Raw genomic sequence first — 20,252 nt, forward strand, 5'->3', positions numbered from 1 at the left:
ACTTAAAAACACAGAACATTAGGACAGCAGTTGTTCCCTGGTTTCTTATCTGCAGCTGTCATCCCCATAGCAGGACCACTTGTTGATCTTAGAAATAAACTCATTAGTGTTTATTCCTTTTATTATTTTATTACTTTTTTACCCATCCTAAGTGAATGGGAACAAAGATACAGTCCAGCTAGCTGGGCCCCAAGAGACCGAAGAGGAGAGCTGATCCTGTATTGCTGCCCTCATCTACTTCCCGGTGCACGATGACTGGACTCTCAGTCTTCCAGCTGCCATTCCAGAATTGGAAGCCAGATTTTGACCTTCTTTTGAGAAATGGCAGCATCTGCCACCACTAAGCCCTGCTCCCATGCGGCAACAATCAGATGGAATTGATAGCAGCTCCTCCTTCCTCCAGGCGGGGGCGCCCTGATCTGCCACAGACAACCCAGCCCTGGGGCTCTCTCCTGCCTCACTTGTCTCACTTACCTGACCTGTCTGGCCCCTTCCACCATTTAAATTTGTAAGCTGTGATTCAATTCTGTGTCCCCAATTTAGGGCCACAGAACCTGAGTTTCAGAGTGGCAAAGCTCCAAGACTGGAAGCGTGGCCTGGGGCTTCCACCCGACCACACTGTGGACCCAACCAGGGTTAGGGGGACCTCGTGGCTGATGGGAACGGAATTGAGTCCCTGGTGTGGGGCTGTCTCCTGTGACCGTAGACACCGGAGTTCCATGTCCCAGACGTTAAGCTGGCCCCCTGGCTGCCCCAGCTCCTGGCTGCACTCTGGTGAACTGCCCTTCTGATGTTCATTTTGCTTTTATGCTTTAAAATCATCATTACTTTTCAGAAGGCTTTCTTAGCAATTGTTTCCTTATTCCAGGCAACTAGCTATGTCACTGGGGCCAAATGCACATGATTTGGAATCAGAAGACCTGGATTCACAACCTAAGCCCTGTTATATATGTCCTGTGTGACCTTGGGCCTCAGTTTTTCCCACTGTGAAACAGGAACAGTTGTCCCATCTCAAAAGAGGGCTTAACCACAACAGTGTGGGAGTGTCCTAAAGCATCACCATAGGGCTGCCTTCTGTCTTAGCAGGAGACTGTGCTCTGGTTCCTTTTAATAGCAATGTATTTAGGGACTAAAGCGAGCCCAAAGGGTTCCACTGTCCTTTTACTTCTCTGCAAATGCAGTGCCCTGTGGTGTCTGGGTAATATCCCCTCTGCGCCTGTTCTCTGCCCAAAGGTGGGATTCCAACAGTCAGGGCCCACAGCTCACTCAGGCCCTTGGTCATTGTGGGCCAGCAGCAGACTGCTTTCCCACAGCTGCAGCCTCTGCCACTGTGACCAACCCCTGTGTGACTGAGGGACCTACAGTAAAAGGAGGGGACATTCTGCTCCCAGCTATTTTCAAACTTTCTATAGGTGTTATACTTTGTTAAGAATATGGACTTTGGAGCCCAGCTTCCTGGGTTGGAGCCAAGGTACTTCACTTCCCAAAGCTTCTCATTTTCTGTATGTGCAGAGTAAGAACAGCAGTAGCATTGACTTTATGGGGTTTTTGTTTGTTTGTTTTTTGAGCATTAAATGAGTTAACACATATAAAGTGCTAAAAATACTGTTCGGCATGTACTAAGTTGAACCATAGGAAATTACTCACATTCAATGGTGTTTGACCTAAAATATCAGTAGTTTCATGTGATCTGGCCTAATAGTAAGTACCTAGTAGGATTGCTTAATGTAGGGCAGAGATGTAGCCTCTGGTGACAGCCAGTCGCAGCTTCCTTTTACTTTACTTGTGACACCGAGGGACAAGCTTTTTCTCACAAATGGAATGTGGAAAGCAAGCAGGCATGCTTTGTACCCAGAGGGGGGCAGACAGGCACTTGCGCGTGGTTTCTGGTCCCCTTCTTGGAAGGGGCCTGCAGACTCCCTCAGCCACATCTGGCACTTCCTTCCACTCCTCGGAACAGGGGAACATTTTCACAGCCACTGCCGGGGTCCTGGTCCCCACGTCGGCAGTTGGGAGGTTGTGTGAGGGGCTGTCGCCTACGTGACAGGAATGGGTAAGGGCAAGTGCTGCACACCTGTAAGGTATGTGAGTAAGTCCTCAGCAGCTGTGGTCTCTCTGGCCAGGAGCTGGAGTGGCTGCTGGAGATCAACCGGCTCACGCACCGGCTGCTGTGCAAGCACATGACCCTGGACAGCTTCGACGCCATGTTCCGGGAGGCCAACCACAACGTGTCCGCCCCCTACGGCCGCATCACCCTGCACGTCTTCTGGGAGCTGAACTTCGACTTCCTCCCCAACTACTGCTACAATGGATCCACCAACCGGTAAGGGAGTCCCTGTGCAGAGGGGGCTGGGGCAGGGTGGGACCCCAGGAAGCTGCCAGCAGCCTCCAAACTAGGCCCAGCACAGGGGTCAGCTCATCCCTGCAGCAGGCATCTCACTGAGCCCCTCCTGGGTGCAGGCTCTGGGTGCCAGAGGCTAACAGACCTTCCTGACTCTCGGAGCCTTCAGGCTACATCAAACAATCACACAATTGATCAAACGATTTATCACACAATAAATATACAATAAGCAGTAAATGTGGAGATGGGAGAAAGCCCCCAGGGCCATGAAAGGGAACGTCACCACCTGATGCAATCTGGGAAGTGAAGCAGCCCTCAAGAGAGGCTTCCTCCTCTGAGCAAGCATGCTTGAGTTGCAATGGGGGGGCTGAGTAGGCGTAAACAAAGCAAAAAGGCAGGAGAAGAGTATTCCAGGCAAAGTTTCTAAAGAGCCAGGAAGCTGGGAAGGGTGAAGCAGGTGGGATGGGGGATGTTGCCATGGAAGATACGGCTGGACGCAGGAGGATGCAGGACCAGACTGTGTACTGCTTCACAAGCTATGTTAGAATCAAGTATTTATGAATCGTGGGAAGAGTTTAAGGAAGGGGAGCAACATGATCAGATGGTACTTTTGTGAGGACATCACATATGGGAACGCATGTGTGCAAACAGTCATACATGTGCAGAGCACACACATGCATGACCAAGTGGAACATGTCTCCTGCAGGTGCACACAGCCCTGGGCCAGGCACCCAGATGGAAACAAGACCCAATCCCTTATCCCCACAGAGGTTCAAAACCTGGTGGGAGAGGTGAGGGGCATTCACATACAAAATAAGTACTTAAGGATGAGCAAAGCCGTGCTTACAGGTCCTTAGTGTCCTCAGGACTGGCATTAAATAAACATGTGTTGAATGAATGGGAGGGCTGGGAGGAATCCACAGATGTTCCTGAACCCACCACTTAGCAAGAAGCACTTCCTGTTCTCTTAAGACTTGGGACCTTTAAACTTCTTGAGCAGAAGTCTACAAACCCTGGTCCACAAGCCACATCTAATTCCCAACTATTTTTGTACAGCCCATGAGCTAAGAATGGTACTGACGTTTTTAAATCTTTGGAGGAAGAAATCCAAAGGAGAATTATAATGTGGTGACAAGTGGAAATTATTTGAAATTCATAGGAACCGAGCCATAGTCATTCATTTACTATTGTTTACGGATGCTTTCATGCGACCGGCAGAGCTGAGGACTTGCGACGGGGACCATCTGGCTGGCAAAGCTGACAATGTTTGCCATCTGGGCCTTTACAGAAAGAGTTTGCAGAACCATGCTCTGGAGAAACCAACCTGGGGGTGGAGAGGTGGAGCCTTGGAGAAGGCCATTTTCAGGCCCAGCCCACTATCCTGAGCACCCCCAGCCCCAAATCAAGCCTGTGAATCTGGACGGGGAGGAGGCTGTAGGTAAATGGGTATATGTCAAAGGACTTAGTACCTTTATAAGCAACCACCCAAGAAATGGTGTGGTTGCACCTAATCAAGAACAGCTCCCACTAGATCATGTTCCCTGAAGAATATCAGGACCCGTTAACTCCTGTCCCATCTCTTTGCTTCCCCTAGTTTTGTGCGGACTGCCATTCCTTTCACCCAAGAGCCCCAACGAGATAAGCCCGCCAACGTCCAGCCTTATTACCTCTACGGGTCCAAGGTGAGTCGTCCTGCCCGTCCTACTTCTCAGAGGGCTAGTGAGCAAAAGCAAATAGAAAAGGGTCCCCTGAAGCAGAAAAGCAAGGAGTGGCGGTAAGGAGGCAGCCGTGAGAGCCAGGTGGAAACGACTGTGAGTTTATTCATCTTTATTTGTTCACAACTAGCAAGGATGGGGGTGAACTCAGACCAGGGGCTGGATCCTGTGCAGGAACTTCTCGGGGAGGCGAGCGGGGTAAGGCATGCACGGGGGTGTCTTGTCTTGGCGTTTCCTGTCGCCTCCTATCTCTTGGTTGATTCGTTGTGGTATCATCCTGTGCTTCTGGGATTTGTGCTTTATAGATATAAGGGATTTGCAGACAGGAAGCAGCTGGAAAGGTGAAGCTTAGAGGGAAATCCAGTTGACCGGAGCTAGAACTGAGAAGCCCATCTTGGGTCTTGGTTGCTTTGTTCACGCTTATGCATCCTGATGCTAAGAAACTAAACATTCCCATGGGTGACTATTCAGTCCACTGCCATTCATTGAACAGACATATATTAAGCACCCACATTAGGCCAGACACTGGGCTCGATTTTAGATGCTGGGGCTATATTACAGATTAAAACACACATCGCCTCTGCCCTCCTCAAGTTCCATTTCCACACCCATGGTGGTGGCAGGGGAACAGCGTTCAGAGTCTCCCTGTCACCACAACTTACCCTGGGGGGTTTTATGGAAGGACCAAAAAATGCCACTGAAACGGTGAAATGCGTCAACAACATCTAAAAAGCCAACATTTCTCTTTGTGATGGAATAAAATGGCCATGTTTGACCCCATTTTCAGATAAAGTTAGAAGAAGAACTGACTGGATAAATATGGCATTGTTAGGAAAGGTAGTCCACTTGGTCTGGGAGCCCTAGATTAGGAAATGTGATGAACCAAGAGGAGTTCCCACTGGTCAGGCCTAAAGGTGGGGCTCAGAAGGTCTTAGGATGGTGCTGGGAGAGTGCAGGTGTCTTCTCCAGAGCAGCCAGTCTGATTCTCAAGTCAGGGGATGTCTACACACAGCACTGTAGATGGTTCACAGGCACGACATTAAATACTAGTGACTCACAAAGTAAAAACCCCTCCCTGTCACTTCTCTTTGAAACCTTGTTGATTATATCAAGGAGAAAGACTTAATGTTGGTGCTAATAGGTCTTTAATACTTCTCCAGTGCTTGCTAATCTCCCCTTTCATCAAAGATTAGAAAGCAGGCCTTAACCTTGGAGTCTTTAGTAGGCAATACATAGTGTCTATCAAATTTATTATTTTGTTCTCGTTCTGTTTATCCTTCTGTGCTGGTATTCATGTTTGGATTAATGTACAGCTACCTTTTAAAATAATTTTAAGGTTAAAAAAATGAATCAATTTAAAAATATTTGTTAGTAATAGTAAAGACAGTGCATGGCTCAAAAAACAAAAATGATGTAGGAAGTGGTATGCAATTACCTGAAAGTTGGAAAGTGCTGTAGGGCCAGCCTTCTCCCACTTTCCAAAACAACTCCCCAATAGCAGAGGAGACTGGACTTCGACCTGAAAGCTGACTGACAGCATAACTCAGAGCCCATCTTCAACCCCACGATTTACCTGAAGTACTATGTTTTATTTAAGTCATGCAAATTTCACTTTCTACATCATAATTTATTCATGTTTGTTTTAATGTTAAAATAATTTTCTAAATTTCTAACTGCGCCCCCCCAAAGGACCCTCCTAAGAGACACCATGTTTCTTCTCCCTTAGCACAGCATAGGGGGGTGTCCCCAGCTTGAGGAGCTTAGTCACAGGGCAGTCACTGAACCCAGTGATCCTCAGGGACTGTAGCATTGTGGGGAGATGTGGCTAATCTACATACACATTTTACAAAGGAACTACTGTGTGGAGGGCTTTATGCTACAGGACGAGGGCTGCCTCCTCCCCACCTCTCACTCCTCAAAATGAGGCAGAATGGCAGGTTGGCCGCCACCCTCCCTCTGGGGGGCACCCTCGTCGGGGGCATCCTGGTCGGCTTCGGCTTCGGCTCCCGCTCTGGAATCCCTGCGTGGCATTTCCACCAGGGGCAGCCCCTGCAGGTCTTCCTCCCTCTGACCAAGAGCCGGGCCCTCCTCTGGCCACCTCACCAGCCCGTTGGCCTCCTCCATGTGGCCAGCCCTGTAAGACCAGCGAGGCTCATGGCAACGGATGCACCAGAACTGGAGGCAGATGAAAGCTAAGACGGCTGTGAAGCAGGCCAGCAGAATGGCCAGCAGGATCCACAGGGAGATGTGCGGGTCCACCAGGGAGCTCCCGGCAGCCAGCGGGCTCTTATCCAGGGTGTGGAACATGGTGCAGTAGTGCCTGTGGGGGAAGGTGATCTTCTTGCAGCTGACGCACAGGAAGTAGAAAGTGGAAGGGGCGAGGTGGTCTAGCACCACCGAGCTGATGGTTCGAGGCACCTTCTCCTCATGGTGGAAGCTGTAGCGAAGATAGCCAGAGAAGATGCTGTTCCAGTTGGGCCTGTACATAATATGGTAATAGTCCTCCAGGCAGGGCTCCGAGGACGACCAGGAAACGATGGCTCCCGAGTAGGACACGTTCCCAACCTCGATGTTCATCCTGATTCTGCAACCAGAATCAAAGTGAAGCATGACGTCCCCTTATTAAAGTATTTATTTATGATCATCATAGCCACTACTTATGGGGCATTCGAGATGGAGACTACTACTGCCCCCATTTTACAGACAAGAAAGTAGAGGCCAAGATCTTGGTGATGTTACTCAGCAAGGCATAGCTAAACAATGGCAGTTCAGAATTCCCAGTCAGGGCTCTCTCATGCCAAAGCTGGTGGCCTTCAGGCCTAGAAAAGATGGGCCCACATCCCCCGGCCCCATCCTGCCCAGGCTCAGGTCCTTTACGTACAACATTGCTCCCAACCCTTAAAAAAAGAAGACACAAAGCAATGAAAGGAGGAATCAGAACAACCTCAGAATCCCTGCGTTAGTCACCACAGGTTTGTGACCTCCAAGCTAGGCAAGGCTTCACCTAAATTTCCCCTCTGGACCTCTGAGGTCCGCTCCAAGTGCTGGTAGCTTAGCCATCTAGAACATTCTGCCGCCCAGTTCTGTTGCCCACGATGAGAGATTTGTTTAGTCACTCACTGGCAGCCGATTTCTCCCCAAAGCCTCCCCTCTTATTTTGTTTGTGTGTTTTTTTTAAAGCCAAAGGTACCCAGGAAATTCGTTTCTTGGGTCAATACAATCAGCTGCTAATACCAGCATGAGTGCTACTGTTTAATGCTACGGGTACCACGAATGTTAACAATGGTAATCACCACCGGCAGTTAGCAAGCCGTTGCCGTGTCACTGCTCATGACAGGCGTTCAGCCTACAATAACAAATTTCCTTTGTTCTTCATCACGCCCTCGGAGCTAGATCCCCATTTTACAGATGAGCAATCTGAGGTGACTCGGCTGCAAGAACCAGACTCAAAGCCACTTAACCGCTGGGTTTTCAAAGGCAGGGCTGCTGGGTTAGTGATAGAATGTTACTGCGAAATGAGATGCTGGTAGTAGGAGCCGTTGCTGTTTCTCCAGGCAAATCAAACGAGCCCTCTTCACACTGGCAGCCCCCTGCTTGGGGGAGGCAGCACCATCTTCAAGCCTTTTCATTTCTCTTTAATTCCGTGCGTTTCCCCTTCACCGAATTTCCCCCGATCTAAAATTCCGAGCCAGCCATGTTCAGCCTGTGCATGTTGATGTGTAGGTCTCCCCCGGCTCTGTTCTCCGCTCCTCCTCTCACATGAAATACGGAAGGTTTTGTTTTAGATCGTAACGACATAGTAAAACACAGTCGGATTTTAACCGGAATTGGATGTTAAGCCAGGCTGACTTCTATTCCGAGCTGCCTGCTCTGCTCCCGGCCGCCCCCCCACCTTCTGTTTTCCTGCCCGTATTTCCTAGAGGAGGTGAGCTGCGGAAAGACGCGCAGCCTTGAGTGGTTTTTCAAGCCTCCCTTTCCTTCTCTGAGGATGACAGTGAACTAAAATGCTCAGGAGCAGGAGTTGTTCCTTTCTACTGGGCTGGAAATTTCCTCCTGGAAAATGGGGAATGAAAGGGGTGAGACAGGTGTGCTCGGATCCCTCCAGGGAGGTCACTGCGAAGGAGACTGAATCTTCGCACCCCTGCATCGGCCTCCTTCTCACACACACCCATCCACACCCCCAGCACCCCACACATCCCTGTAAATGCACTTAATTCATTACTAAGGTTACAGAGGCTACGGCCTCGTAACACCCTCCCCTCAGGGGTGATCAGGAATCCCTTTCTTGTCCTGAATCCCCTCCTGTTTGCCTCCCCCTGCTGCTGGCTGTCTTTGCAGCCTGAGTTCCCCACAGCAGACATTTTTAAGAGCTTTCTGTCAAGATGCTAGCAACATCCTCAGCTGGTAGCACCCAGTCCGTCTCCCTTATTTATTTTTCTTCCTCTGCTTCTGTTTGGAAATCCCCCGTTTGTAGCTATTCACATTACCATTGCCTGGCCCGCCTCCGAGCAGAGTGTGAAAGGAAAAGCCACTTCCATTTCCAAGAAGAGCCGTTTATGTCCCTTACCTGATGCGTGTGCCGAGGATCTGGTTAGAAAGGATCTGGTTAGAGCATAGCCTTCAGAGGCAGAGTGGACCCAGGCTAAGGGAACCGTGCCTTCTCCCCTCCTCTGCTCTGGGCTCTCCTTGATGTCTCTCTCGCCACCGTCTGAGTAATCCCACTGCCGCCCCCAACGCTCACTCTATTCATTTCTTTAGATCAGCATCATTCACCATGGCAACCACAGGCATAAGTACGCAGGATGCTTTCAGGGCCAGTCTGGACAGGCTTTTGCCAGTGAGAGGAGCTCTCGTTTATTGGGGGGGCGGTAGGGGGGGAAGGCAGACAGTCTGCTCCAAACTGATCCTCAGAGTGGTACTAATTCTTCTAAGGCTCCTATATTTTCTAATTGGCTCATTGTCATTTTTGGACAATGGTTTCGAATGCAAAGATGCCCTTCTCCATTATCCCACAACTAAAACAGTAATTTCTTTCTCCATTATCCCACAACTAAAACAGTAATTTCATATATATATATATATATATATATATATATATATATATAATTGATTTTTTTTTTTTTTTTTTTAGAGAAGAAGGGAGAGGAAGAGAGAGAGAAACATCCAATGTGAGAGTAAAACATCACTTGGCTGCCTCTTGCATGACCCCTACCGGGGATGGGGCCCACAACCCAGGCATGTGCTCTAACCAGGAATGGAACTGGCAACCTTTCAGTGCCCAGGACAATGCCCAACCAACTGAACCACACTGGCCAGGGCCCCCTAATACCTTTTTTTTTTAAATTTATCTTTATTGTTAAAACAGTAGTTTTATCCGCACCCCACTCCCACCTCTGTATTTTTTTTTTTTTAATTCTGGTCTCCTGTGGCATTACCTGGGCATATGACACTGGTCAAGAGTCTTTTATTCTCTGGGCCTCAGTTCCATCATCTGAAAAGCTGTGAGCATGGGATACATTGGGTGGCAGATAGAAGATATGAGTACTACCCCTGTCTAGTCCTGAACCCTTGTCAAGCTTGTTAAACCATTATGGTACTAGTACTGGGTTGGTTTGAGTGTCCCCTCAAAATTCAGGTCCACATGGAACCTCTCAGAATGTGACCTTATTTGGAAATAGGGCCTTTATAGAATTAATTATTTACGAATCTCAAAATGATCTTATACTGGATTTAGAGGGAGTCCTAAATCCAGTGACTGGTGTCTTTATAAGAAAAAGGAGACGGAAATATACACACAGAGAGACATGAAGGGAAGAAGCCACGTAAAGACAGAGGCAGAGATTGAGTGATGCCATAAACCAAGGCGTTGGAAGGTTCAAGGAAGGATTCTCTCCTAGAGCCTTCGGAGGAAGCGTGGCCCTGCTGACCCCTTGATTTCAGACTTCTGGCCTTCAGAACTGTGAGAGATGTGAGATTTCTATTTTTTCAAGCCACCACATTTGTGGTCATTTGTTCCAGCAGCCCCAGGAAACTAATACAGCGCTCCTTCCATTAGGGCTCAGAAACAGAGCCTCAGGGTCCTTCTTAACACAAGCCTCAGAAGAAATTGCTTGTCCATCAATCATTTGGAGTTGACTCCAGAAACTGTTTACTCTTCCTGGATGGGGTGATCCCCAGAGTTCCTTTTCTTTCAAGAATCCTGACTTTGCCTCCTTGCCCTTTTTGAATTCCCACAAAGGCCTACATGCCTCTGAGCATCCACCCCCTCCGTTCCCCTCTACCTTAAAAGAGCACATTGCCACCGTTCTGTTGGGGAGATCACAGGGCATGTCTGAAATAGAGAATAAAGTTCTGTCACCTTAAGGCCACCGAGCTTGAGGTAATCTATTACAGCAACCTTAGCCCAGAGGGACTGAAACCCAAATTATTTTACACAAATTATGTGTTGTTGAAAGCCAGCGTTTTTCTTCTCCGTTGTTGGCCAAAGTAGCCAAGTGTGCCCCTGAAGGTCTCCTTGTGATTCATGTCAGTGATAATCAGAAAGTCACAAAGAGTTGCCTGGTGAATCACAGACCCTCCCCTGGCCACGGGTCTGTGTGAGGCGTCGAGTCGGATGTGCTCTGTGGCTTTCCCGTGGCCTTGGTTAGACGTGCTCTGTGGTTTTCCTGTGGCCTCGGTCCTCCCAGGGGCCTGCCACAATCTGCTGTCATTCTTGCTAATGGTGATTCCTTGCAGAGCACGTAGGCGTCCCCTCCACAGAAAGGCCAGTGCGCTAGTCTGCAGGTGCCTTTTGAAAAGATTATTTTGAGGGCGAATAAAAATACCAATTAAGGAGCCTGTGGGGTGATAAGATAGAACTCAAGCCTTTGCCACAGAAAAGGGGAATTTACTCTTAATGCCCCTGGATGCCATTTCAACACTGAGCATTTCAGACACAGAATATGAAGCCTTGGAAGTCCTTTGGCTTCACGGCCCCGAGAGAAGGGATGGCATTCCTCGGGCCGTGGCAGGACCAGGGGTGGAAACTGAGGCCCTGGCTCAGGCTCTTCCTGCTCCTTTGGGCCACCACCATTCACGAGCACCCGGGGAGCCAGAGGTGACTGAGATAAATGACCTGGGGACACTTGCCCCAGGAGGTCACACCCCAGCCACACGTATTCTTCCTCACCTTCAGGGAGGCCTGTCTGCAGTGTGTCCCAGTTGTAGCCTCCAGAGCTGTCGGGCCAGGCTGAGTACACCGGGAGTAGATCACTGCCAGAGGAAGTCAGCCAGGAGTGGGGTCTCCGTGCCCTTCCTGAGGGTGGCAGTAAAGGGACCATGTGAAGGTTTATCTGGGTCCCCAGGGTTCAGAGTGCAGGCCCTGAACCCCCCAGGCTGGGTTCACATCCTGCCTGTGTGGCCTTGGACAAACTCCCTCCCTTTTTATACCTTGATGAACTCTTGTGTAAAATGCAAATATCAGTGATACCTGCCTCATAGTGTTGTAGCAACTCGATGAACCCATCTCTACAAGCTACTGGCTCAGGAAGAGTAGCGGCGATTATTAAGAAGAGGTCAGTGGGTCAGAGCCACTCCCTGAGTTGGCTGTAGCTCAGCCCAGGGGCTGTGATGGGCCAGGTTTATACCCTGCGTGATGCCACCTTCCCTCAGGAGTCTGGAGACCACGTACACCTGCCTGAGCCGGAGAACTCTCGCTTCGGGTTAGGGCCGATGTTAAAGGTCAAAAACCTGTAACAGCTGGTTCAGTAATTGAAATTAGTATATCAACCAAAACTTTAAAAACATATTCTCTAAGTAAAGTGAGTTATATAGAACCGATCACACAGCTGCCTTCCAAGTGACGCATATTGTGACACAATCATTCTTTCAATTATACCAATAATTTCTCAATAACTTTCCATTCCTTAGAAAGTGTTGGTGTGGTCGTCACTAGCTACGTAATGACCCCATGGCATGATTTGACCTCAGGGAAATTGATCATATTTCTGCAGTGCCTTCCCCATTCAGTCATCGTCTTTAGGGGCTTTGCTGCAGCAACCTGGGTACATCCCATCTGGGTGCATACCTGGGTGCCAGCTCTTGGCACATGGCCTGACCAGGGGAGCCTGCCTCGGCCTTGCTGATAACACCACCAGTAGTGCCACCCACTGCCACCCCGACTCCTGTCTGTGTGGGCCCACTCCCAGGCTGCACATTATTTACCCACCATCCATAGAATTCTGCAGTTTTGGCAGATGATACATATGGCAGAATATCATCTTGTGTTCCACCTCGGGCAAGCCACCCCACTTAGGTTCCTCCTCTGCTCAGTGTGTGGTTGCACCTGCCTCACCTAGTGTAGTAGGCCCGCCGTGGCCCCCAAAGATATCGGGTCCTAATCCTGGGACCTGGGAATGCTACTTCTTTTGGGAAAAGGGGCTGCAGAGGTGATTAAGTGAAGGATCTTACAATAGGAAGATTACCCTAGATTACCAGGATGGATCCTAAATGCCACCACAAGTGTCCGTATAAGAGGGAGGTAGAGACAGGTTACACACCTACAGAGAAGCCCAGATCTCAGCGGAGACATTGGAAGATTGGAGCGATGCAGCCTCAACCCAAGGAAAGCTGGCTGCTACCCGAAGCTGGAAGATGCAAGGGGCGAATTCTTCTCTAGAGTCTCTGGAAGAAGCGTGGCCCTGCTGACCTGATTTTGGCCCAGTGATACTGATTTTGGATTATAGATTCTAGAACTACAAGGGAATGAATTTCTGTTGCTATAAGCCACCTGGCTTGTGATAATTTGCTACAGCAGCCACAGAAAACAAATGCCCTTGGGCAGTTAGGAAAGAATTATTAGGTGAAAACATTCATAAGCAGAGAAGCATTATACACTTTTCTATCATCATTATTATATTAGTTATAAAAAGGGGGGATGATAATGGTTTCCTCCAAAAATGTAGCGTTAGTGTTGATTTGGTACCTCTGAACAGGAAGGCTTGGTTCTTGTTCTCCCTCTTGCCTTCTCCAAAGGACTTAATCTGTAAGACAAGAAAGGGGGAGCATCGTTTTTTGAGGTCTCTACAGCAGCTGCCTTGAATCTTTCAGCCTCTTAGCTGAGAAGACCAACAAGGAATCCAGATGTTGGGGACCCAGCCCTACAGCTCACTGGATGTCAAAAAGAGAGGGACAGATGCATCAGCAGTTTTCCCCATGCCCTAGCAATGGATTCGAACCTGTACCTCAGGACTTATCAGTCCTTTATGCATCTTACCCTGTGCTCTTTGGTGGTGTTGCTATTTTTTTTCATTTACCTGCAGGGATTTCGGAGTTGAGCTGCAGCTCACTCTCTGAACCAAATTAGAGAGCTGTGTTTGTGTTGGTGGGCTGATGGTATTCAGATTGCTCCAGGAACATTAGAGAAATTGTAACTGAAACAGGAAATTAGAAACAGTTTTAATTCCTCTTGGGATCTCTGAGAACAGCAATTGTGATTCCAGAAAGCAGAGAGAAATCGCTTGCAAATTCAGCTTGCTAAATAAGTAGGTCTCATTGTTTGAGGTGGCTGGCCCTGTTTACTGTCTGGTGAAAGATAGAGACCTAATGACTAAAAGCCCATATACCACATTTTAAAATGGGAAATGGTAGTTTTTATGTTATGTGTGCTTTACCACAATTTTTAAAAGGTCCACATACAGACAGTATAGTGCCCAGGATCTGCCAGATCAAACTCACTGTATTTTTCTCTCTCCTTAAAACATTGTTTTGCCTTTTAAAAAAGAATGCATATCTTTGTCACACATTAATAAGATGGCTCTAATTCCTGAATCAGGATTATTTATTCAAGATCTCATAAAATTATCTATTTTGTGCAGTGTGGATGGTGCAAGCTTGTTTAGCTTGATAGTAAAAGAGAGCCATCCTGAATGTATTTTGTTTCTAAGGCCCCTGGGTTGTAACCTGAGTCAGTTAGCAGGATTGGTTCAGTATTAAGAGATTTGTAGCAAGTTTCCAATGTCTCAAGTCATGTTGCATTCCTGTTTTTCTTTGCCCAACCTCAGAAAATGCCCAGGCTTCCATATTCTCACATTTTCTCAATAGGGCCCAGCCTCCTATTGAGCCAGCAGGTCAGAGGGGTGCCCTCCGGGGGTGTGTGCGCATGTACTTTTCGCATGTATGTGTGTTTCTTCTTGCATGGGTGTGGTGTATTCAGGGGCTGAGGGGTGCTTGTTCACTTAGAAGGATTTGACTTCTGCTCAGTTCATGCTGGTCCATCCTGGGCTTGGCTCATCGGCTGAGGTTTAAACTTCTGGTCTAGACCAGAATCCAAGACTGATGTAAGTATATCAACAAGAGGCTGCCTGTGTGCACAGAGCAGGCCTAGAAGGGGTATTTTTTAAACTCTTGTGTGTGGTAAAACAATTCCAAAATTCTCCTTCTCCTGTCTAATTGAATCCTACATATTTTTTTGTTTGTGGTTGCCAGGAAATGCTAAGGAAAACTTTATACTAGAAGCTCCTAGGGTGTGAGGGAGAGTTAAGAAGACTGCTAGGAAGGATGAGCATCCAGGAAGACCTCACTGGAGCTTGAACCTCTGAAGGGAACGTTAATCACATTTCTTCCAACCCTCACCTCCAGGCAGGCTCCCTTCTAGCAACCCTAAGCCATGTTTCTCAGCCTCCACCCAACGGCTTGCAGCAGTGAGACCTCTACCCAGCAGTCTGTTGTTGGACGGTTCTCATCTTTATAATGTAAATATTAAGCAAAATCTGCATTTTGGGTGCATTGCATCAGCTGGTCCCAGCTATGTCCTCTGTTACATCACTGTTGTTTAGAATTGTACCCCAGGTGTGCACACCCCCCTTACATTCAGAGCATCGTGACTGCTGGGGGAAATTTGACCAGGAAGCTGTATTTCCCCAGTCTTTACTTATAAATTATCAGACAAAGCGATAGGAATGGCTGTGGTTGCAATGAGTGTTTCCAGAATTTCAGAGCTCAGTGTTTTCTATCTGTTATCTCATTTAAACTTCCAATAGCCCTATTGGAGATGGTATTTAAGTTCCCTCTCCCCTTCCATTGGGGAACACACTGCTCCATCTAGTGACCTTTGCTTCATCCTGTGGCCACTGACCACACCTCTCTCTATGGCCAGCATCTTGCAAACATATTCCCCAGGGTCCCCCGTGAGAGCTTGCAGGTGACGTCAGGGTTCCATCCTTTCTATCAGCAAAACATCATCCCTGATGCGGGCCAGCATCCGCCCATTCAGTGCTCAGCCGCTTATTTGGACACCCTCTCTTTCAGCCTCTCAACATCGCCTACAGCCACATCTACAGCTCGTACCGGAACTTCGTGGGGCCCCCTCACTTCAAGACCATCTGCAGACTCCTGGGTTACCAGGGCATCGCCGTGGTCATGGAGGAACTGCTGAAGATTGTCAAAAGCTTGGTGAGGACAAGCCGCAGTAAGGCCGGGCACATGCCCAAGTGGGGTTGATAGGAACGAGATCTGCTGTCACTTTTTACCTGGCCTGTGAAATCAGGACACTTCAGCTGTGTCTGTCAGAATCGCCCAGGGAGCCCTTTGCCCTTACCCCTTGGTTCCTCTTACCTGTCGCCCTGTTATATTTCTGTGCTCCTTCTAACTTGTGACTGTGCCTCTCATTGTCTGACCTGGAGCTTACTCCTTGTACTTGATGCCTGAACTCAGCAATCCTGATGCTGGCCTTTGGGGACTGCTCATAGTCCCCTCCCGTGCCATGTTGTCTAATTTCAGCATGGCAAACCCATGCCACATGTGTTACCATGTTCGCCTCCCATGCCCCTGGAAGACATGCCTAACCAATCACCACACTTCTTCCCCTCAGGATTTCTTGCTAAATACCGTTACCAGTACTTCACGGGCCTCTAGCAAGTTCTGTATCCCTTTATCACTCTTCTGTCTCTGACCCAAGTATGGTCACCCAAACCTTCATTTAATTCCCCACAACCCTGTCAAAGCAAGGCTGGAACATTGAAACAAGATTTTCCTGAAAATTTGAGGTGATAAAAGAGAAATAAAAAAGGATTCATTGGCTTACTCCAGCTCTATGGTAGCAGCTGTGTAGAGCCATGGATTATGAACTGTGAAGCTAAATCCAGAGTTAAACAGCAAAACGTGGTCCCTGATTAAAGACGTCTGCCTTGGGGACAGGTGGGATAACTGCTGTGGGTTTCCCTGCTTGAGTAAGAGACTGTGTCTCAGTCCCCACAGCTCCCCGGCCCCACTTAGCCTGGGTCCCATGTAAGCACCCCAGCCCCAGGAAGGACATCATGCTTAGAAATTGTGCTTCTTAAAGTCTGTAAGCCCAGGGGGTAATGAGAAAGCTCCCTTTTCTGTCTTAAAAGGCCCATTTTCCCTTAGGGCACTGGCGCTGCTCCCCATCTTTAGGGGACAGCCTGCTCCATCCTATCAGGTGGCAGAACCTTACTGTCTCAGGCTGCTATAACAAATATACCTCAGACTGGGTGGCTTAAATAGCATGCTTATTTCTCTCAGTTCTGGAGGCTGGACGTCCACAGTTGGGGCAAGCATGGTCAGGTTCTGGTGAGGGCCCTCCTCTAAGTCCACAGGTAGCTGCCCTCTGGCTGTATCCTCACACGGCAGAGAGACATCATCTTTCTCATGACTCTCATAAGGGCACTGATCCCATTGTGAAGGCTCCACCCTCATGATTAATAGCCTCCCAAAGGCCCCATCTCCAAATATCATCATATAGGGGATTGGGGTTTCAACATATGAATTTAGGGGGACACATTCAGTCCACCGCACTTACCCACAGGTTTCAGCAGGACCCCCTTCCACCCCAGTCGCCCAACGTTCAGCCCAGCGGTGCGCCCATGAGCAATGATGGATTATTTCATCTTGCGCTCTTGTTTTCTCAGCTCCAGGGAACCATTCTCCAGTACGTGAAAACACTGATCGAAGTGATGCCCAAGATATGCCGCTTGCCCAGGCATGAGTATGGCTCCCCAGGTTGGTGATGGGGAACCAGGGCAAGGGCAGAGAGAGGAAACTAATGCAAACCCCTCCCATGGTGGAAAGGGGGCTCCAGCCCTGTGCTTTGGAGTATCTGCTTCTCTAACATGCCAGTGAGCTGGCAGAGCTCTGGGTTTGCATCCTTCCTGTACCACTAGCTAGCTAGATAGCCTCGAACCATTTTTGATGCCCCTGAGCAGTAGTATTCTTCCATCAGCGAAGGTAAATGATGCCTGCTGGGCCTGCCTCGCAGGTCTGCTGGGAAGCCGTAAGAGGACCACAAACATGAGAGTGAGATTTACCTGTAAAGGTCTTCATTAGCTCAGCACCTCTAGGATTCCTTCCTCCACTGGCCCAGGTGGAGGAAGCTGGTGCCCCAGGTGGCATTTCTAAGGTGAATCAGGAAGCAGGAGTTTTTGCCTTTCAGCCTCTGGGCAGAGAAATGATTCTTTCCTTTCCTCATAGTCAGTGGAGTAAGGACTGAATTGGGGTCCTGGGGCATCCAGAAAGATGGAAACCCAAGAGTTTGGCACCTGGTGTTTTTTGTTTTTGTTTTTTCTGAAAACTAAGATGCTAAGTGCTGGGTCAGTGTGATTCACAATAGGAAAGGGCTGGGCCGAAAGCTCTGGTTTTCAATCTCAGTTGCCCCACATACTAAGCTGTGTGACTCTGGGCATGCCACTTACCCTCTCTGAGCCTCATCTGAGAATGAGAGTAATAGTGCCTAGTTCATGGTATTGTTATGTGTATTAAATGAGGTATTCCAGATAAAGTCCTTAGCACAGTATCTAACACCGATAAATAAATGTTCATGCCTGTCATTATTAGGAATTCAGGTAACTTTTTGGAGGGACTGGGAAAGACCCAGGGCTGCTCATTTTGTGTGTGTTGTTTTGTTCCCCAAAAGACTGGAAATAGCCTCCTGATCTTTCTCTAGTACTGAGCCTGAAGGAAATCTTACCCCTGGGCCCGCAGGTTTGACTTTTTGCTGTCTCCAAGTCAGGTCTGGGGTGACTGCTCAGTTGGCGCTTTCCATGAACCCAGCTGAGCTGCATCAACTTCCCGCTGACCGTCCCCCTTTACCCCCCAGGGATCCTGGAGTTCTTCCACCATCAGCTGAAGGACATCATTGAGTACGCAGAGCTCAAAACAGACGTGTTCCAGAGCCTGAGGGAAGTGGGCAACGCCATCCTGTTCTGCCTGCTTATAGAGCAAGCTCTGGTGAGTCCTGAGCCAATGGGGGGCGTCCCAGGCTGGGAGGGACCACCCCACCCCAACCAGATTCCTGAGGCACCCCCCCTGCACCTGCAGCATAGACTCATGCTCCTCCAGTGCGGGGCTTGTACCCCTCCATTCCGAGTCACACAGCGCTGACCACTCAACTATTCAAGTGCTAGGAGGAATGCAGGTCCCACCCCCACCCACCTTCACTGGCCGCAGGACCTTGGCCATCTGGGAGTCTTAATTTTCCTGTCACTCATTACACAAATAAGGACTCCTTGGCTGCCATAGACAGGCGCTGCCCTTGTGGACATAGCAGTAGCCAGTCCCTACCTCATGTCCTGGGCAGGAGCGGGGAGACCCACATTGAGCAATATTTACACAGAAGCGATGTGGTCACAATCACAGTAAGTGACATGAGGGACAAGTGCAGGGTTTAGTGGGATCATAGAACTGAGAACCTGGTGTGGTGTTGGGGGTGAGGGAGGACTTCCCTGAGTATGTGACCTGCAAAATGACCAGAATTCGCCTGGTGGAGAGCCGGGGACAGGCTCCAGGCTCAGGGAAGAGCACGCGGGGTATCTTCATTTGTTGTGATGGGAGATAGCGATTCTCCCCTGCAGGGTAATTAAAGGTTTCAAGGAGATAATGCACATCAAGTACATACCATAAGAACGAAAGAATTGGTCAGAGTCATTTAATGAGCAAAAGCTCCATGTACGTCCACCTCTCGGGACCACACCGAACAAGCCAGTTTTTCCCAGACTGACTGTGCACGTTCGCCTGCGCTCGTGGTTTACACAGAGCCGGCGCTCTCCGCATCCTTCCCAGCACACCCCCCTTTGTCCCTGCTCTTCTCCAGGGCTGGTGACCACGGGTGGCCCAGCCCTGCCGGTGGCGTGGGGTGACCAGTGCAGCCGGGGCCGTGGAAAGAAATGGGGAGAGGTGTCGCTGTGAGGATGCTCGATCCTCAGGCCCAGCGGGGATACGGGCGTCCATTCCCGCACTTCTCTCTGCGCACGCATTCAGCAACAGGTCTGGAGAGCGCTTGTTGCCAGGTGCAGGTCTAGGTGGAGGGTAGACGGCCAGGGACAGGAGAAACAGATTATTGCTATTTTTATTCCGGAGAGGGAGGCGATGGGAGAAGAAAACAAGCAGAGATCGTGAATGCAGGTGGTGTACGCGCTGTGACACTCAACAGGGAAGTAGGACAGACAGAGAGATGGGTGTCGGGGGAGGTTGGAGCTTGATGTCTTCAAGAAAAGAGAGGCCCCCCGGAGTGAGCTGCAGTGAAGAGTAAGGGGACAGGTAGGAGCTGAGGTGGGAGAAGCAGGTGGCCGCAGTCCCCGGGCCACCGGGGCCTTGTGACATGGAGAGTCAGGGGGCCTGATTTACTGGGAGAAAGTCAGACTAGAAGATGAGTGGATGCTGTTTGCATTTGTCCCACCCAGGGGTCATCCTGCAGGCAGGAGGCACGTGGGGAGGGGAGGGAAAAGGAAGGGCTGGGAAGGAGGAAGGCAGAGAGGCGCAGAGGCCGGGAGAAGAAGAGCTCAGAATGAGAGCCTGAGAAGATTCTCGCTCCCGGTGTTCGGTCAGCCGCTCAGTCCACGCCTCAGGGTCCCCATCTGCACGGGAGGGACATGTACACACCCCAAAGTCTGAAACGGGCAGGATTGCTCTCCCTCCAGGGGGAGTAATTGCCTCTCTGTTCCCCATTAAGTGGGCTCTCAAGACAGCTAAGCGCTCCTCTTTATAGTAACGGCTCTTTGACGTGGTTCAGTGGGTCTGGGTTGCCATGGCAACTTAGCTTCAGGAGTCGTGGGGATGAGATAAGTGGGAAACTGCTCTGCTCAGGGCCTCGGGAAGATGAGATGCCCCAGGGGCACCAGGAGTGGAGGTGGAGACGCTCAGGCCTTGGGTGTCTGCTGCTTCTACCTCCCGAGCATCAGTCAGGCTTGCCCTGTGCAGACCCTGAG

At 49.5% G+C, this 20,252-nt stretch overlaps 2 protein-coding genes across 2 annotated transcripts in view; one reads left to right on the forward strand and one right to left on the reverse strand.

Annotated features, from left to right (window-relative positions):
* The window catches only part of CYFIP2 (cytoplasmic FMR1 interacting protein 2), a 100,267-nt gene that overhangs the window by 55,997 nt on the left and 24,018 nt on the right, over window positions 1-20,252 (forward strand). The window contains exons 22-26 of the mRNA XM_087816945.1: window positions 2,124-2,323; window positions 3,936-4,023; window positions 15,343-15,486; window positions 16,962-17,052; window positions 18,146-18,276. Of these exons, the coding sequence (XP_087673071.1) occupies window positions 2,124-2,323; window positions 3,936-4,023; window positions 15,343-15,486; window positions 16,962-17,052; window positions 18,146-18,276 (654 nt within the window). The remainder of the gene's footprint in view (window positions 1-2,123; window positions 2,324-3,935; window positions 4,024-15,342; window positions 15,487-16,961; window positions 17,053-18,145; window positions 18,277-20,252) is intronic.
* FNDC9 (fibronectin type III domain containing 9) lies at window positions 5,965-6,633 on the reverse strand. Its single transcript, XM_016209542.2, has one exon. The coding sequence runs from the start codon at window positions 6,631-6,633 to the stop codon at window positions 5,965-5,967; it is 669 nt and encodes a 222-aa protein (XP_016065028.1).

The sequence above is a fragment of the Miniopterus natalensis genome, chromosome 4, assembly GCF_054644295.1.
Source record: "Miniopterus natalensis isolate mMinNat1 chromosome 4, mMinNat1.hap1, whole genome shotgun sequence".
Classification (NCBI taxonomy): domain Eukaryota; kingdom Metazoa; phylum Chordata; class Mammalia; order Chiroptera; family Miniopteridae; genus Miniopterus; species Miniopterus natalensis.